The 17,180-nt window shown below is 33.8% G+C and overlaps 2 protein-coding genes across 2 annotated transcripts; both read right to left on the reverse strand.

Moving 5' to 3' along the window:
- Positions 1 to 2,957: 2,957 nt before the first annotated feature.
- On the reverse strand, positions 2,958 to 4,989 carry LOC108343428 (syntaxin-125). The gene has a single exon (XM_017581703.2). It carries the CDS (start codon positions 3,960 to 3,962, stop codon positions 3,048 to 3,050), a length of 915 nt encoding a protein of 304 aa, XP_017437192.1. The 5' UTR covers positions 3,963 to 4,989; the 3' UTR covers positions 2,958 to 3,047.
- A 111-nt stretch (positions 4,990 to 5,100) lies between these two features.
- LOC108342860 (B3 domain-containing protein Os07g0563300) lies at positions 5,101 to 16,769 on the reverse strand. The gene is made up of 14 exons (XM_052878885.1): positions 16,364 to 16,769; positions 13,956 to 14,037; positions 13,608 to 13,706; positions 12,444 to 12,771; positions 11,983 to 12,322; positions 11,767 to 11,863; positions 10,784 to 10,958; positions 9,302 to 9,381; positions 8,785 to 8,832; positions 8,433 to 8,696; positions 7,850 to 7,899; positions 7,416 to 7,529; positions 6,346 to 6,416; positions 5,101 to 6,213 (listed from the first exon to the last, which is right to left on the reverse strand). The coding sequence occupies exons 1-14, from the start codon at positions 16,702 to 16,704 to the stop codon at positions 5,450 to 5,452; spliced, it is 2,853 nt and encodes a 950-aa protein (XP_052734845.1). The 5' UTR covers positions 16,705 to 16,769; the 3' UTR covers positions 5,101 to 5,449.
- Between the last annotated feature and the right edge of the window lie 411 nt (positions 16,770 to 17,180).

Here is a 17,180-nt window from a genome sequence, read left to right on the forward strand (position 1 = left end):
GGTCCTTAGTTTATGTCTCTCACTCTCACTTTTATTGCGTTGTTTGAGAGCGTTGCAGAGACAGGCACAGTGGCTGTTGTGTTGGTAGGGACACAAAATAGCCGAAAGTAAAAAAATGCAATGCATGACAAACCAGCCTGGCCGTCGATCGCTCACATCGTGTGCCACGTGGATCATTTGACGGCTCCGATTGGTTCAGGCCTGAGTTGACTTATGGGCCCACGGAATCAATGTCAAACTGAGGTGAAGTGAAGGCAGGAATGCTAGCTAGCTAGCTAACAGTGTTACTCTATAAGAATGGGATTCAATCATTCATGTTACTTCATGCTTTCAATTAATTTATGCACTGTGTTATTTTTGTGACTAATAAAAAAAATCGAAAACAGATTAAAAATAGGGAAATTATTTTAATTTTTCAATTCTTTCTTTTCTAAACAGTTTATGTTGGTGGGATCTCCATTTGAAAATCAATAATAAACTAAAATTATTTATTACACATTTAAAACTAATTAAATAAAATTAAAATTACAATAATTGGTTTTACAAAGTGTTTCATTACCTAATATTTTCATAAAAAATGTTTAAAAACGAAATACTCAACAACTTTATAATAAAAATTATGAAGACCAATTCAAGTTAAACGATAAAATATCAATTAATTTAATTCATTTTTTTGTTTAATTTAAATACACATATAATCATTTTTCTGTTTCCCATTAAAAAAGATTAAAAACAGAGCAGGAACAAAGAGAGAAAACTTGGAACAGTGAAAGTAACATAGTAAAAGCATGGGAAGACGGAGAATATTTGTCAGAAATTAGCCAATACCAGTTCTCCACGTGTCACCCCTGTTGGGCCTGTGTGATTCATGTTCACCGCTTCACCTTAACCCACATGATTTTGTTGCCATCATTTCGTACCACCAAACATTAAGCATGACACTAATGCCATCATGCTGTTTTATGTTTCCTCAATGTCGTTTTAACCATATCATATTATCTACAAAAATATCAATAAATTTATTAAAAATAAAGCACTTAATAAGATGTTTTCAAATTTTTTTAATGTAAATAGGTTCATCAAAAGCTCACTTATTTCATATTAATTATAAAAGTTAATGTGTATGTATCAAATATTATGTGTGCAAGCACTTGATGGTCTGTTCACTTCAGCGGATGTAACTGTAGACGAAGATTGGAGCAGACGGATTTGTGATTATTTGCGTGTTCACTTTGATGATTTTGGAAGCGAGGAGATGAGATGATTTGAGAGATTTACGATTTTTCTCATCTATGCTAATGAGATAAGATTTGAGGGTAATATGGTGGAAAAATCATTTATACCTAAAAGAAAATGCATTGACAATTGATAGATAGTGTGAAAACTCAATCAATCAAAAAGGTCCTGGAATCTATTCTAGGAAAATAGGTAATGCATTTCAAGTGATAATAACATATAAATAACCATAAATATTAAAATAAAATAATAATAATAAAATTATATACTTTATTACCTTCATAGTATGAATCATTTCATTCATATTGAAATAAAATAATAATAATAATAATAATAACAATAATGAAATTTTTAATTTTTTTTTCTTTTTATAATAAATTTTATAATTATATAATATTAATAATTATCATTTTATATTACTTTTACTATTAAGAGTATTTTGGTAATTTTCAATTTCTATTATTAAACCATTTTTTTTCAGTCAAATTCTACATTAATTCTTACAAATTTCACTTTCAAATCCCCTCTCATTCGCCTCCAAATTCATTCAAATAAACAACAAAAAAATTTATCCTCAAATCCATGTGCTCACTTTCCCCAAATCATTTCCAAGTAAACACACTCTTAATGAAATTTACCAAGCTTCGAACTTGTTTCAACTTTTACCCGTTACTATCTTTGGGCCGGGTTTCAACCTACATGAATCCAGGCCCAACTAATAAAAGGCCCAATCTTGACAATGCATTTAAGCTTCCATACTTATTTTTTCGTCTCCGACATTCTCTTTACTTAGTCAAAAGTCCATATTGGACCTTTCGTTGAACTTTCTGAATAAACTTATATTCTCTCTGTAGCATAGGAACAAGAATTTAAATTCGACTCATAAGTCCTCTTTGTATTCTCAGTGAAAAAAAGCTTAAGTTTTAAATGGATAAAAAACATTCTAAATTATTTAATTCTGGAATTTGTTGTATATAATGTAATTTAAAATCTAAAATATGTTATGTATTAAATAATTTAAAAAATAAATAAATTAATTTAAAATATATTTTGAATCTGAAAATATATTTTAAATTACATAATTCAATAATATATTCTGGATTAAGAATACACAATTTGAAAGTTATTTTACACAATTAAGAATATATTTCCAAATTTAAAAAGTATATTTTAAGTTATACGATTTAAAACATACTTATAAATATTTTACTTGTAAATAACATGAACTGAAATATGCTCAGATTATTCAAGTGAGGAGAGTAAATGAAAAATTGAAATTTCTTCATATTCAATAATCAATCTTATAGAATAAACCTTCACAGATATGAAATTCAATTTTTTTAATCATAATTTATTCCATATATTATGTGCAAAATAAAATTACATTTTTAAAGTTTTTTAATTAATCTAATTTAAAATTTTACGAAATCTTTGATCAAATTCCACCAACTACTAATTACACATGTTTTTTTATCAACATTTATATTACATATGATCAAATGTTAAGTATAACATATGTTTTTTCCTTGTTGATGAGTACAAATGCAATGAGTACATATATTTTTGTGTGAATGATCATGAAAATGAAACTCAAAGTGAGAAAGTCCTTTTTGTAGCTGGGTGGAGGTATCAAAAGTGCTATAATAACAGTAGGGTTTGAGAAAGGAGACAAAATTGGAATCATTCAAAAAATGAGTGAACTTTCTAGTATATTGTTGTGATTATCCTGCTATTACAACTCTATGGAAATCTAAAATAGCCAGAATAATGCAAAATCGAAGGTTTGGTTGGTAAAACTGAGACGATAATGTTCAATATAACAAGTGAGGCAAAAGTGATGTCAAGAGAGGAAACAAAAGCACAATGACAAGAACAATGCCAAGAAGAATGGCGTAACAAGTCCATTCTCTAGAGCTCTTTTGATACTCTCTAGCTTCATGCAGTTGTTCTGTGCCTCTTCTTACAAAAGAACTTGCATGTGCGACATGACTCTCAATGTTGTTTAGTTGCTGACCTTGAGACTCTACAAGAGCTGCCATGTCCAAAAACACCTGATGCAACTCCATCAAGTTCTTCTCTATCTCCTTAACAGAATCATGTCTCTCTTGAATCTCTGATATGGTGTCCATTATCTGACCTCTACCCTGTTCTTGAATTGCCCTTTGAAGAAAACTTTCACTTTCACCGCTTGATATCAAGTTCTCAATGGTATCTTCATCGGCCTTCTCTCCTGTTATGGTGAAGTACCTACGTTCCACGGTTTCCTTGTACTCGTTTTGCATTCTTGCTCTCAGTCCTTGAAAATCGTCCATCATGTCCTTCAGTTTCTTCCCTAAGCCACTGACCACTGAGGTTCTTGTTCGATCTGTTGAGGAACCCGGACCACATCCTGGGAGGTTTCTATTGGCTGCATTTGAACGTTCCAAAGCTTCAAGCTTGCCCTTTATCATTTTGACGCGTTTGAGAACCTGTTGAACATCTTGATCCATTTTTGCTCGAAGATCTTTCATGGTTTTAGCGTTATGAACGATCTTGCTCTCTTCATTGGACTCTTGCAATTTTCTATACAACTTCTCCACTGATCTCATGTCTTCCTTCACATTCTCCACCTCATCAAAGAACTTATCCAGGTTCACATTTTCCTTTCCAGCCTCCACGTCATACATTTGAGACTCATTGTTCATGTCACTGTATTTTTTAAAGGAGCTTGAAAATAGGTCATTCATTTTGAAGAACAACAATGACTACCAACAACTCTTGTTTTCTATTTATTTTTATTTTTTTTCTTTTCTTTTTGTTAATTGATTTCTAATATTGTTGAAAAATCAAGTAACAAAAAGATCTAACACGGTGATTGGTGTTTGTTCCCTTTTCTTTGTCCCTTTGAGAATCCTCCTATGGATTATGATCAGTTTTACGAACAGGGAGGAAACCGAAGGTGACAAAGGACAAAGGGAACCGATTGTCCTCAGCAAAAGTGTTTGGAACAAAAGGTCCTTTTTTTCTACTCGAGATGAAGGTATTAGGGGTGCATGGTTAATGTGAAACCAGGACCAACCAAATTAACTTGATGCTAATCATAGAAAGGAAATATACCAAATACACTTGTATATTAACAAGTGGCAATGCGGTTTTTTCTGATAATATTTTATTTTCTCCCTTCAACTCACCCATTTTGGTATTTTGTTTTGTGGACTATTTTTTAGTTCAAATTTAAATTTTTCTCTAAACTTGAAAATAGTAAACAATATATAAGACGTAGAGAACTAGCACTGTTAGACTTTGCAACCACAACATCATATTTCTCTGTCAAAGGGGGACTTGCATCAATATTTTTCTTTTTACATAAAATATTACTTTAATCTGACGTTAAAAAACTGAGAGAACTATTTAAATTGTTGTCTAAGCATATTCAACTTCTTCCTCGATGGCATCGCCAAGCCAATGATGTAAAACACCGTAAGGGATTAAACTCATAATAATTGTATGTTGATCATCTACTATTAGAAAAAAATAATTATAAATCAAACAGATCGTCTGGAGAAGACTTTTTAACTGCAGACATTGTAGTTTAAATTTAATCATATCCAGACAATGTTAGCTTCATAGTTAAGAACTACAACCTAAATTGCTATCATGTTTTGAAAAGTGTAAATATATTTTAATTAAAATATGAAATCTAAAGCAAAGTACTAAATTGAGAGATAAAAAATATCCAGCGAATTGAAAAGGTATAGGACAAAAACAGTGGACGAGTGCAATTCCCTTAAAAGGTTGCTTGCTGAAAACTAGTAAATAATGGTCCCAAATTCGAATCATGAGAAACAGCGCACAGATACTAGAAAGCATAAACATGTTACAGGCTAAGAATAAATTGGGAGAATAAATTGGGAGAACAAATTAGGCATAGTTACATTTCCAACGTTGTTGAAATCAGGTGGCACGGTGAGCTCTCGAAAGAAACTAAACAGCTTCAACCCACTACCCCAATTCAGCTGCATTTCATAGTTTTCCATTTCCTACACAAACCACTAAGATGCCCACTTATATTACCTGAAATATATTGGTTTCTCACCATTTTTTTCCTACCCCTCTTTATGTACAAACATGAAAAAGCAAGAAGCCGAAGTGGATAAAATGTACAGCAAAATCTTTCCCCACTTCAATATAGCTTTGCAAGAACTTATCAATATGGCCGGAGCCAATATGATTTTCACACATTCATAGACAAAGATTGAGCATGTTCCTTATCAGTACTATGACTACTACTGCCATGGGTAACACCATTGCTAAGTTTATCTTCCCTCATTGCATCTCCTACCAGCTGTGACTGACTGCCAGCAGAATCTCCAGTACCCGAGTTCACAGTCTGCTGCTTCAGATACCTCTCAGTAGCATCATGGAGCAACTTCATCATGCCACCAGAATCTGAACCAGGGGACAATTCTTCTTCTCGCTCTGGCTGGATATTGAGGTCAATTTGGCCTTTGAATGGTGAAACAGATGATTTTATTCTGTTAGGATCATCATCAGAACCATCATTACCCTCTTTGTTGTGGTTCGGGCTACTGTCACCGGTGTTACTACAGGGTAATGAATCTTCGTCAAGCAAAATTTCAGACGAAGGTAGTGGTTGAGAATGTTGTTGCTGTTGCTTTTTACGAGTTGTCTCTGCTTCTTTTTCTGATTGTTTCTTCTCGCGTCGTAACATAAGGGTACGGAAACGTCGCTTCACTGTTAAGCATACATTACACGTACATGTCTGCTTATGCTTGGGGCCCTTTCCACTGGGAGGTTGAATGCAAACGATGCAAGAACAGCCAGGTCTATGGCGCGGGTGCTTAGTTGTGGCCTGGGCGGATGCTGGGAGTGCTTCACCCTCTCCCAGGATAGCTAAATTTGCAAGGGTGTCAAGTCCCTCCAAAGCTTCAGCATTATCAGGATCCTGTTTGGCGGCCTTCATTTTTTTGGGAACAGCTGCCAAACAAATGCATTTAACAACATAGTTTTCATACTCTAAATGTACAAGTTCGTTCTACAAAAGATTAGATCATACGTGACAAGGAATCTGAAACATTTGCTAAAGTGAAGCGATCAAACAATTCAAACCTGAATTACAAGGAGGTAGCAAATTCTCAAGTTGCTCTGCTGTCAGCTCTGGTGCAGCTGAACAAGAAGATCTAGCAGCACAGAGAATTTAATAAATAAAAAATAGTGCTCTGATATATTGGATACATGGTGATAGAGGTTTATAAAGTTTGGGTAAATGATTTAGCGGGACACCCTTGTTAGATTGATAAATTAATCACGCACTTGTGCAAGTGAACGTGAACTAAGTCGAGGGAAGAGGGTGGAAATTAACGTTGTATCTTGGCACGATACATGGTATGGCAGTGTTAATGTTTCAACCTCTTTCTCACTTCTTATATTTTCTCTCTCCAGACAACCATGTCCTACGGCAAAGGATGCTAGGTGTTGTAATAAATTAAAATAGATAAATACATAACCTACCTAATTTGTTTGGATGATATGATGGAAAGGGAGAGAATGAAAAAGGAAAAAAAGAAAAACAGAAGTAAGAAATGAGCGGAAATGAAAGTGGTTTACATTAGAATAAATAAAGAGAAATGAGAAGAAAGTATTTTATTATAATATTATTTTATATGATTTTTATTCTTTATATTATTATTATTTTACTCACTTGTCATATTTCTGAAATTGAAAAATAAAAATAAAATAACCACGTACTCATTTATATCACCCCCATAATCGACTATAGGGTGGATTTTAACGTGACATATAATAAATTTGTATGAAAAAAATTTCACTTTCCCTCTTGATTTCCCTTCGTTTGCATCTCAGAAAGTCAGGGTGCAAAGACGAAAAGAGAAAGTGAGGTGCACCCCATGTGAACGATGCTAGTCATAGCATTTTCACTTGAAATCGAAATAAATATCATGAAAGGATGTACATGTTAGCCAGATGTCTCTTAGGTTCAGATAGACACCCTCTTAAAAGATCACAGATCACTCTCGGCTAAAATATGACATGCATTCTTATTTACTCAGGAACGCTAATGAATTTCTTCTGCGTATTTACAGCTCAGAAAAAAATGCAAATGATAACATAGGAGACCAAACACGCCAATGAGAATTAAGACAATGGATCACTCTTGTTACCTTTCTGGATCCCATGAATTATCAGCACACGTCCATTTTGATGGAAGAAGCGCACTTGCTGGTAATTTGCGCCACTTGAGACAATCTTCGCATTGAGCCCACTGGATCTTTTCACTGGGACAAATACAGATCATTGCTGGCAATTAATTACGAGGTTAAATAAAGTAAAAATATCACCCAGTCTAAATGCGAAATTAAAGTGTTTTTTTGGAACTTAATGACAAGACATGCAAAACAATAAAATATATACAAATCATCCCCCTCATGTTTGAGCATTATATCAAGATAAAATGAAAGGTGAGGATGAGGAGTACTCTTGGAGTAACTTAATCCATCCTCTCTCTCCCTCTCTCTATATATGTAAAGGATATATCAACTGCTATGTAAATATATAAAAGAAGGTGACCAAATCTAATTAAGGATAAGTGATTTACCCCACATTATCACTGGTAAAAATTGTTGGCTTCCCAAGCACTGGAGCTTCCTGTAAAATTATTTTCAGCATGAAGGTTTCCACAATACATAATAATTTCCAGAACTCCTTCAATCAAATAAAGCACCAAGAAAGATGACCATAAGGTAGACACTAAAATTCCAATCCAACATTGGATGCACTACTCTAGAGACTGTGACGTCAGCTTTTAAGCCTGAAATGTGTTTAGCTTACGCAATCCCCAACTAAGAACAGTTGAGAATCATTAGTCTCCCCTTTTCCATTTCTTTTCAACCAGTGGCTATTGAACTTCAGTATTTCTACTCCCAGATCTAATAATATACATTGAATTGACTATATTTCAAATAAGATTACACAATGGATAAACTATATTGCCTGCAGATGGACAAGTCAGAACTATCATTTTGTTGGTTTGTGCGACTATTTTGAAAATGAAAATGTATTATCATTTTTTATTGAAGTATAAAGCATCAAATGAGAGGATCTAAGTCATTACATCCCAAAAAGTATAAAAACATCAGCAATCCATAGCACTTCCCGATATGAAGAGGGAATAATGGTACCTCGTATTCCTCAAATTCAAAACCTTCAATCACAACGATGCTCGGAATGTGGCTAGGAGGGGGCCGGAGCAGACCTTGAGCTTCTTGCCACGTAATCTTCAGCTCTATTAAATCCTCATTTTCAATTCTTAGACGTTTACTTTTTGAGCCCAATATGCCACTTTTTCTTTTTCTAGATATTAATGATTTGCTCCCCAGTGCTTCTTTTGCTATGTATCCTGACTTGTCAACTTTAGACCATGAATTGGGATCAGCCAATTCAACCTAAATGTCAGGTGAAAAATGCAACCATGAGAATAATGTAAATGGCAATCTTTGGCAAGTACAACGTAGTTAGTTGTTTAATACTAACTTCACCATGTGCAGAAAATCCATTTCCAGACTTATTAGTTTCATTGTCCTGCAAAAAGAAATATATGCACACTACATATGTAAATTGTAAATATACAAGTTCAAAATTTCATCAAACTAGGTAAATATAGAGGATTTGATATAAATACAAAATATGCAAACAAAAAATAACATTATTAGTTCAATTAATAAATTGTCCTTTATAAGAAAATATCCATGACTATAAGGTAACCATAGTAACCTATGCTGACTTCAGGCCGGACAATCAGACAATATACAAAATTGAAGTACAATTATAGACTAGAGCGTTATAGAACCTTCGGACTGTATTTAAAAGATCTTAACTAAGGAAAGTGAAGAATTTGTACATGTCTCCCAACTAATGTAGCATGTATAATTATCCATACAAGCATTAGAGTTAACGATAGTAGACAAAGCTTCAATCAATTGTATGACTTAGACTAAAACACATAACTACACCTCAGAAAATTATACATTGCGGCTGTTAAAACAATTACCTGGTCGGATGGCACAGCACTCGAAGCCTTTCTAAATCCCATAACCAACCGTCCCTCTGGCTCCAAACGGCTAAATGTTACTGAGAAAAACAACTCAGGTCAGCCCTAAAACTAGAACTCAAATGGATGGTGGTACAACAATCAGAAATGCGAGAAAGAAAAAAAACTACATAAGATTTAAAGATCGATGGATCCAATACGGATTGTACAAGGCAAGATCTTGAAGCATAATAATATAGAAGTCCTGAATGCAAGCGTAAGAAATATGGCCAGCGTTACCAGGCAAATTAAACACAGAATAAAGTTTAATAAAACCAAAATCCTTTGAGTTGAATAAAATAGCATCATGTTCAGTTGTAAGAGATATTTAAGACCGGGATGTTGGAGATATTTAAGAACATCTTTAGACTGTCTTGAAATATCTTTCTTTCTTTCTTGATTATTTCTTTACGTAGGGCCTGCTTTTGTACCCTTTTTTTCGAAAGAAAATGTTTTCAATTACAAGATTATGCAAGCTTTTTTGTGGAAATAACCGTTTCTACTACTTTTTATCAAATTTTCAAATTTCTGCTCATGAAAAATAGCTCTATAAATGTCGTATATAAATCACTATTTTTTTCTAGCTTAAATAAAGTAAATTCTTGACTAGGTAGTTAGCCATAAGGTGACAGTGGGTCAGGATGAGCAAAGAGGTACTGTTAAAACTATCCACAGGTTTTTTTATATTCACAGATATCCATTAATTTTTTCAAAAATTTAAAGAAAATATAAAACAAAAATTAATTGACAAAATTCTTTTGCAAGATTTAGACTCCCAATCGTGGCACATACCTCTATGAATTTAGTTTAATTATTCTCTCAATTCTTCTAAAAATACTGTTTAAAGATCCACAGATTACATTCTTTTTCTCCCATAAACAATGAACAAGATTTGTAATACTCTTTAAAAGAATAAAACAATTCAAACTATTTAAAAAATTCTCTTTCTAAAATATAAATTCAAATACGGCAACATCACATCAAGGCATAAGTTCTCAGTAAGCCAAATATATCAATAAAAGCGCATTTAAATAAATCAAAGTTGGTGGGTCGGACATCTACAGGTATCGGTAGTAAGATATCCATCTCCTTCCCGGGTAGAGAAAAAACTATTCCGTTTAGTAGTACATGACCTAACTATTAGGACATTTCAATAATCTATTCCATGATATTATTTGTCATCTTTGTCTCTCTTCTTTTTCTTTCTCAACACTTAACCCATAATTCCTAACAATGGGCACGGAGAGGTTCGTGCAAATATAATTCATGAGACTAAAGTTTCACTTAAAGGGAAATGAACAAGAAAACTCTATATATATATATATATATATATATATATATATATATATATATATATATATATATATATATATATATATATATATATATATATATATATATATATATTCCAATACGTAAATCACCTTTGTGACAATGTCTTACCAGTGTCACCAGCCTGTAACTGCATGGACTGTATGCATGGAGTGACACCCTCTAAAACATACATTCTGCTGTTATTGTTTGGCCAGAAGCGAAATTGAAATATCCATTCCTTTCCCTTTGCATCAAGGATTTTAAGCGGCAATCCTTCGGGCTGAGAAATTGGTGGGAAGTAGGTCTGTCTCATGGAACAGAATACAATGTTATATAACCCTTGATAGAATATTCATTAAAAAACAAATAGATGACAATGCCAATAAGAAATAATTACTACGGCCAATACAAAGAAGCAATATCACACCTTCAGTAAAATCCAAAATGATACAGACGACTAACTAATCTGCAGTTAATGAAACTATAATTGACCAACATCGAGTACTTAAAGAGTGCATAAAATTATATTATTTATCATGGAGACATTTGAATTATAAGTACATTTAACAATATACAGATTTTTAACATGCTTCTGAAAAAGCCTATTCTTAATATTCGTAAAATTTAAAAAGGGCAGCTAGGAAGCTAAGAAAAAACAAGGTAAACCCGAAGCCTTTTCATCATTCAAATCCCAAACACTTATCTAGAATTCTCAAAATGACAGGATGTCCCCTACCCTGACATTTTGAGGACTACAAAATCCTTTTGACAGAATTGATATAACTATCAGTGATTCAGTGACCTTTCTTCCAGCTCCATCTACTTAATCATACTATTCATTCATACTGTTCTTGATCACAAGTATGCAGCTCACGCTTCTAGTTTACTATATGCATTCCAGAGAAACATAAGCAAAGATAATATTATTACAATTAACAGTCAAAACGAAACAATAAAATTATGGTATTAAAGTATCCCAAAGGACAAACGGTCAATTGTCAATTATCATAACTTCTAAACTAAAAATTCAGTTTACAGCGAACATAAAGCATCTATGGAACTTAAACCAAAAATACTATCCCATGAGAAGCTTGAAGAATCTCAAGACCAACCTCAGCACACTTTTTGGGTAGGACTAAACGCCCAATTCGTCCAGCATCACTTGCACTCAAGGTTTTCTGAAACAAGGGAGTAATTACAGAATTTGAACTGTGATGGAGTTAAGATATTGTAGCTTCAAGTATGGCATTAGAAATAATTGGAAATCAAAGAGCATTAAAATAGTTATTATCAAAACCAACAGCACAATTATGCGATTTGAAGGATACTCTATGGATATTTGTTGTAGTTCAAGATCAGTACACCTGGGCCAGTACCGTGGCAGCAACTGGTTTCTTCCTCGGGCATCTGCTCGTGGTCGCCCATTGCGAACCTGAGCCTCACCTGATGAGTCAGGTGCTAAATGCATAGTGCCATTAAAATGCTTTCCTGGAGGTGGTGGAGTTTGTTGAGGGTGACTTCCAGTTACCCCAAGCTGGCCATTTCTTTCATTTTGGCATGAATTAGGCACCGGCAAACCAAATGGTTGAGTCGATGACTCTTCCTTCAGAGAAGAAGGCTGCTGACACATATTTAAACATGAACTTGCTTTGTCCTCATTCCTCATTCCTGAAATATAATGAAGAATCAGGTTATACATTATACTTCAAGTTATTAAGAGATCATTCCACCTTCTAAACCAGATAACAGAAACGCAGGAAAGTTCAGAGAATGTCAAAGCTTGCATTACCATTCATAAGCTTCATCTCCCGTGGGCAAATTGTAACATTCCAATGAACTGGTAATCCAGTATAATCCTCGCTTTTCTTTTCCAAGGCTGAGGCAGGTAATCTTTCATTGCAATACATTTTGTCAAAGCTATTGGATAATTCAGCTAAAGAAGGCACATCTGGTATCAGGTCAGTCGAAGAAGCAGAATTGAACAGACTGGGCGCTTGCTTCCAGGGTACAGGACCTGATCCAGCCAACTGATTCCAACCTTTAGCAGATAGATCTCTAAGTCTATCAGATAAACGATTTTGAAGGGAAAAAGATTGTGGCCACGGCAGGTTAGAAGGCTGAGAAACAGATAACAAAATAGAGTCACTATGGCAAAACTGTTTCATTCAATGATCCAAACAGGACATAAAAATAAGATATTGTCTAAGCATCATGATTCAGCAATCAATTCAACTTGATTGCTCACCATGGAGTTTAAGATTTAAAGGAATAAGGTAGTAGTAACAAGAGGAAATTAGCAACTAAGAGAGGACATGTGTAAACCCTGAGTAGAAAAATAAAGGCAAACCCTTACTGCTGGTTCCATATTCATAAAGTTAGATATCCCAAATTAAAAAAAAAAACAAAAACAAAAACAAAACAAACAAAACAAAACCAAGAGAGGTAACCCAAAAAAGATGTGGAAAGAAAGAGAGGAAATGGAAAGACAAAGGACAAATTAATACAGAAGTGTCAAAAAATGTCTCAACAATATATAGTAGGCTTGTCTGGCCATAATTTAATAGGAAGAGCAGCAAAGGAAAATTGAAGTAATTATCTAAAACTGGCATTCCTTATAATTGATTCCATGGACTTTTTTTATGTGATTATAAATGCCAAATTAAAATAAGAACTCCAGCTTCAATATCTTTCAATTTCGTCACACACTTCTTGATGAACTGGTCCTTCTCAGATTTACTTTGAAACAACATATAATATTTCAACCAAGAATCTTCACCTTATTTGTCCGTTGACAATGAAATGACAACTTCAATAGTTCGTTTTGCCATAAACGCAAAAACAAAGAGGGCATGCATAAAACCCACAGGACACTCATACATGTTATACGAAGCACTAAAAATCAAGCCCAAACAGGAGAGGGAAACACTAAAGTCCGTTCAATAAAGAATCTTACCATAATAATATTTTTGCGGGCACATGCATAACATTCAATCCCTCCGGGATCCAGCAACATGAAGGAATGACTTGAAACAATACATCCACAATGAACTCTCTGCAAAGAACGATTAATCATCAGTTAAATCTACAAAATTCAAACTTGGTCACGGGAATCAGTGTAAAACCCTTTGCCTCAAACATAGTAACAGGAACACCATAAAGCATTCAGGCAACAGTAATCATCAATTAAGATTACATGATCCAAACTCAGCTTTGGAAACCTATGTAACATCCTTTGCATTGAACATAGTAACAGTAACATTTATAAAGCAATTCAAACAACCATAAAAAAGACTTGGCTCACCTTTCTACAAGTCTCACAACTCCTCCAACCAGAAGCATTTGAGTGGAAAATTTCACAGAACCTCCCTTCTTCAAAAGCAGAGCTAAGTATCACAGAACAACCAAATTTTACAAAATGAATAGCACATGTGCATCATGCACGAGGACAATATCAAAACATATGATAAGTAACAGGCGAGATTATTTACATATAGCCAACTAAATTCTTGTACACGTCATTTCCTATCGAGCACAAAAGACAAATTAAGTTATATATGATTGCTCTTTCTACCATAAAGAAAGAGTGAAAACAAATGTTTATGCAATCAGAAAGGTCAACCTCCGCTATTGAACCTATTAAAACCTCTTATGGCAGCAATAACCTATTAAAACCTCTTTTAACCAGATAACACATTGGATGCATATCACCTATGTGGTTTGTACACAAACCGAGCACAGTAATAAAAATACAAATAATTTAGAGAATCACATTAACTAAAAATAATTTGGGATGAACAGTGCAGAATCTGATTGAAGATAAGCATTCAGACAGAATAAGTTAATCACGTTAACTACAGATACAAAACTGCTTTTTAAATAAATATGGAAAACAATATGTCAGAGCCACCCTAATAGAAGGAGAAGAAAATGCTCAACTCAAACTAAGCATTCGAAAAGTACACAAAAAATTGGAAAAGAGAAATATTCATGTAGAGAATAATGACTTCCAAAACCATCACTGGAAAAAACAAGGAATAACCTCGATCACTGAACATCTATTGAAGCAACAGAAAAGAAAGAAGTGATTCATTAGTAAGGAGATCTAAAACTATCGAAGAAAAAATGAATTATCCATTTAATATTAAACTTTAGTTCAATGAGACCAATCCTAATATCTCTCACTCAGTGTAATCCCCGATCCCTACAATGAGAACTATTTTTTTTAAAATAAATGTTGCCTAAAACACAAATAGGTAATAGTTTATTTAACTTCTCTCCCTCTCTTTAGAAGAGACAATTTCTACATGCTAAAATGCAGATTAAGTAATAGCACTTAACTTACAGCAAATAGCACATCGCATAGTGCTTTGAAAAATATAACATAAATTTAAATACTTTTGGTATATTTAATATAATTCAAAATGACAATGACGAGTAAATAAACTACTAATGTATAAACACTCAATGAAAAAAGTATTCATACAACTCCAGAATAATCAAATTCTAAATGACTAACTATAAAACCTAACATTAAACATTTTAAATAATATAATTACCATTCATCGATAAAAGTATGAGTATCAAAGTATCAACTTTAAATGATTTCAACTTCTTGGCATAGACCTTCATTGACTACAAACAACCCACAATGTTCCTGCTAGGTACAATTGGTCACACGGAGCAATCATCACCATCGAGCTCTACCAAAAACCAAATTTAAGTAAAACAATTTAAAGCAAGGCACATTTTAAAAGTTTCTATTCTCAAGATTTCTTAGGTCCTCCACCAGCCCTTTAATCAGACCACCTCTCATTTGATCGACTGTCTCATCGGAGACTCTACCGGTCTCCTTATCAATGGACCAAGTCACCAAGCCACGTTTCCATTATCGTCTCCTCAACAAGTGCATATGGTCAACATAGAAAGAAAAAACACCAGAACTAAGAAACTTTTCAAAGTACAGTAGTACATTTATAGGCTAGCACGAAGACCAGTTGCATGTGCCATATCCCAGTATCAATAACTACGTCAACAATGTCCACACTAAACAAATACACTTGGCACAGGAGCTCATACAAAATTTCTGTTCTAGATGAAACATCGAACCAGAAACAGCTACGAATTCATAACTACATAACCTTAAAAGCACCAATCCCGTCGCTATGCCTAACTCAGTTCCAAACTTGAAATACAACAGAATTAGATAAGCACCAATTACATCTCCGACAGCAATAACTGTATGAAGTAGTGAAATCAAAGAGGTGCGTTGAACCCATACCACCAAATCCCCAAAGACAGAGAGAAACGTCTGTCATTTACTTCAAAATCGTCGCAAGTCTATCTCTTCCGTTTAAAAAAAAATAGACTGATTCACATCACAAATCTAATTACCTAATACCCTCCAAAAAAATAATGTCTTTTTTTTTAAAACAACATAATAAAGCAGTAAACTTTATCCAAATTTGCAGGAGGAATGCCTAAACCTAGAAACCTCAGCTAACTAATAATAATCCCAATCTCTTTAACTACTGCCACGTGTAACTTGCTCCAAAATCCAAATTCAAAAAATAAACAGAAACACAGAAATGAAAAGTTTTTAATTTTTTTTTAAAACAAAAGAAGCAAGAAATAGGAATTTTTGTTTTGTAAAAAAGTTCAAATAGAACACTGTGTGAGTCAACAAAATAGTGAAACGGTAAAATTACTAACCCGCATCGATCGCAGAGCTCGGCTAGTTCTCCGCTACGGAGCCTCCACCCTTTCTTAGGTCTTTCGGGCCTCAATTCTTTGCAGTCAGAATTGAAACACAGTTTGGTCGAAGAAGAAGCCGAAGCCATAGCGGCTCTGAACCCCACCGAATCCACAACCGCAACGGTTTGCGCGGCCTGATCTGCAATCAGCGAGAGAAAGAGAGGAAGGAGAGAGAAAAAGAAGAGGGTTTTAGAGAGAGAAAGCAGAGAAGAAGGACCAGTGAGTGTTTTGTAAGTGAGAGAAAGTGTGAAAACGGGGTTTTTAAAAAAAGTAGTAGTTGTTGTACCACTACTGTTCATTCGGCGTCGTCGTTTCTCTCTCCCTCCCTTTCATAACTTTTCCTTCTCTCCTCCTTTTTTCCCTCTTCCACGGACAAAATGGGAAATTTTCTCATATCATTACTTACCCTCTCTCTTCTAAACTATATATATTTTTTAAAATTTCAAATCAAACTGAATCATATATAAAAAATGTATTAATCTTTTAAAAAATGGTTATAAATGTTTTTGTTTCTTCTTATTATTATTATTACTGTTATCATATTATTTCATTCCATAAAAAACACTACTCTGCCACCAGTCTCTCCTTGATGTGGGTTAGCCTTGTCCGTTTTCACATTAAAGAAGAAAACAACCGATGAGGGTCTCATTTAATAAAATAATAATAAACTGAGAGTTATTTAAACGTTACGTAATAATAATAATATACCATATACTTTATGTTATAGTATTTATGATTTACATTTACATAAGATAATGTCTTGGTGATTCCAAAA

The sequence above is a fragment of the Vigna angularis genome, chromosome 6 (assembly GCF_016808095.1).
Source record: "Vigna angularis cultivar LongXiaoDou No.4 chromosome 6, ASM1680809v1, whole genome shotgun sequence".
NCBI classification, from domain to species: Eukaryota; Viridiplantae; Streptophyta; class Magnoliopsida; order Fabales; family Fabaceae; genus Vigna; species Vigna angularis.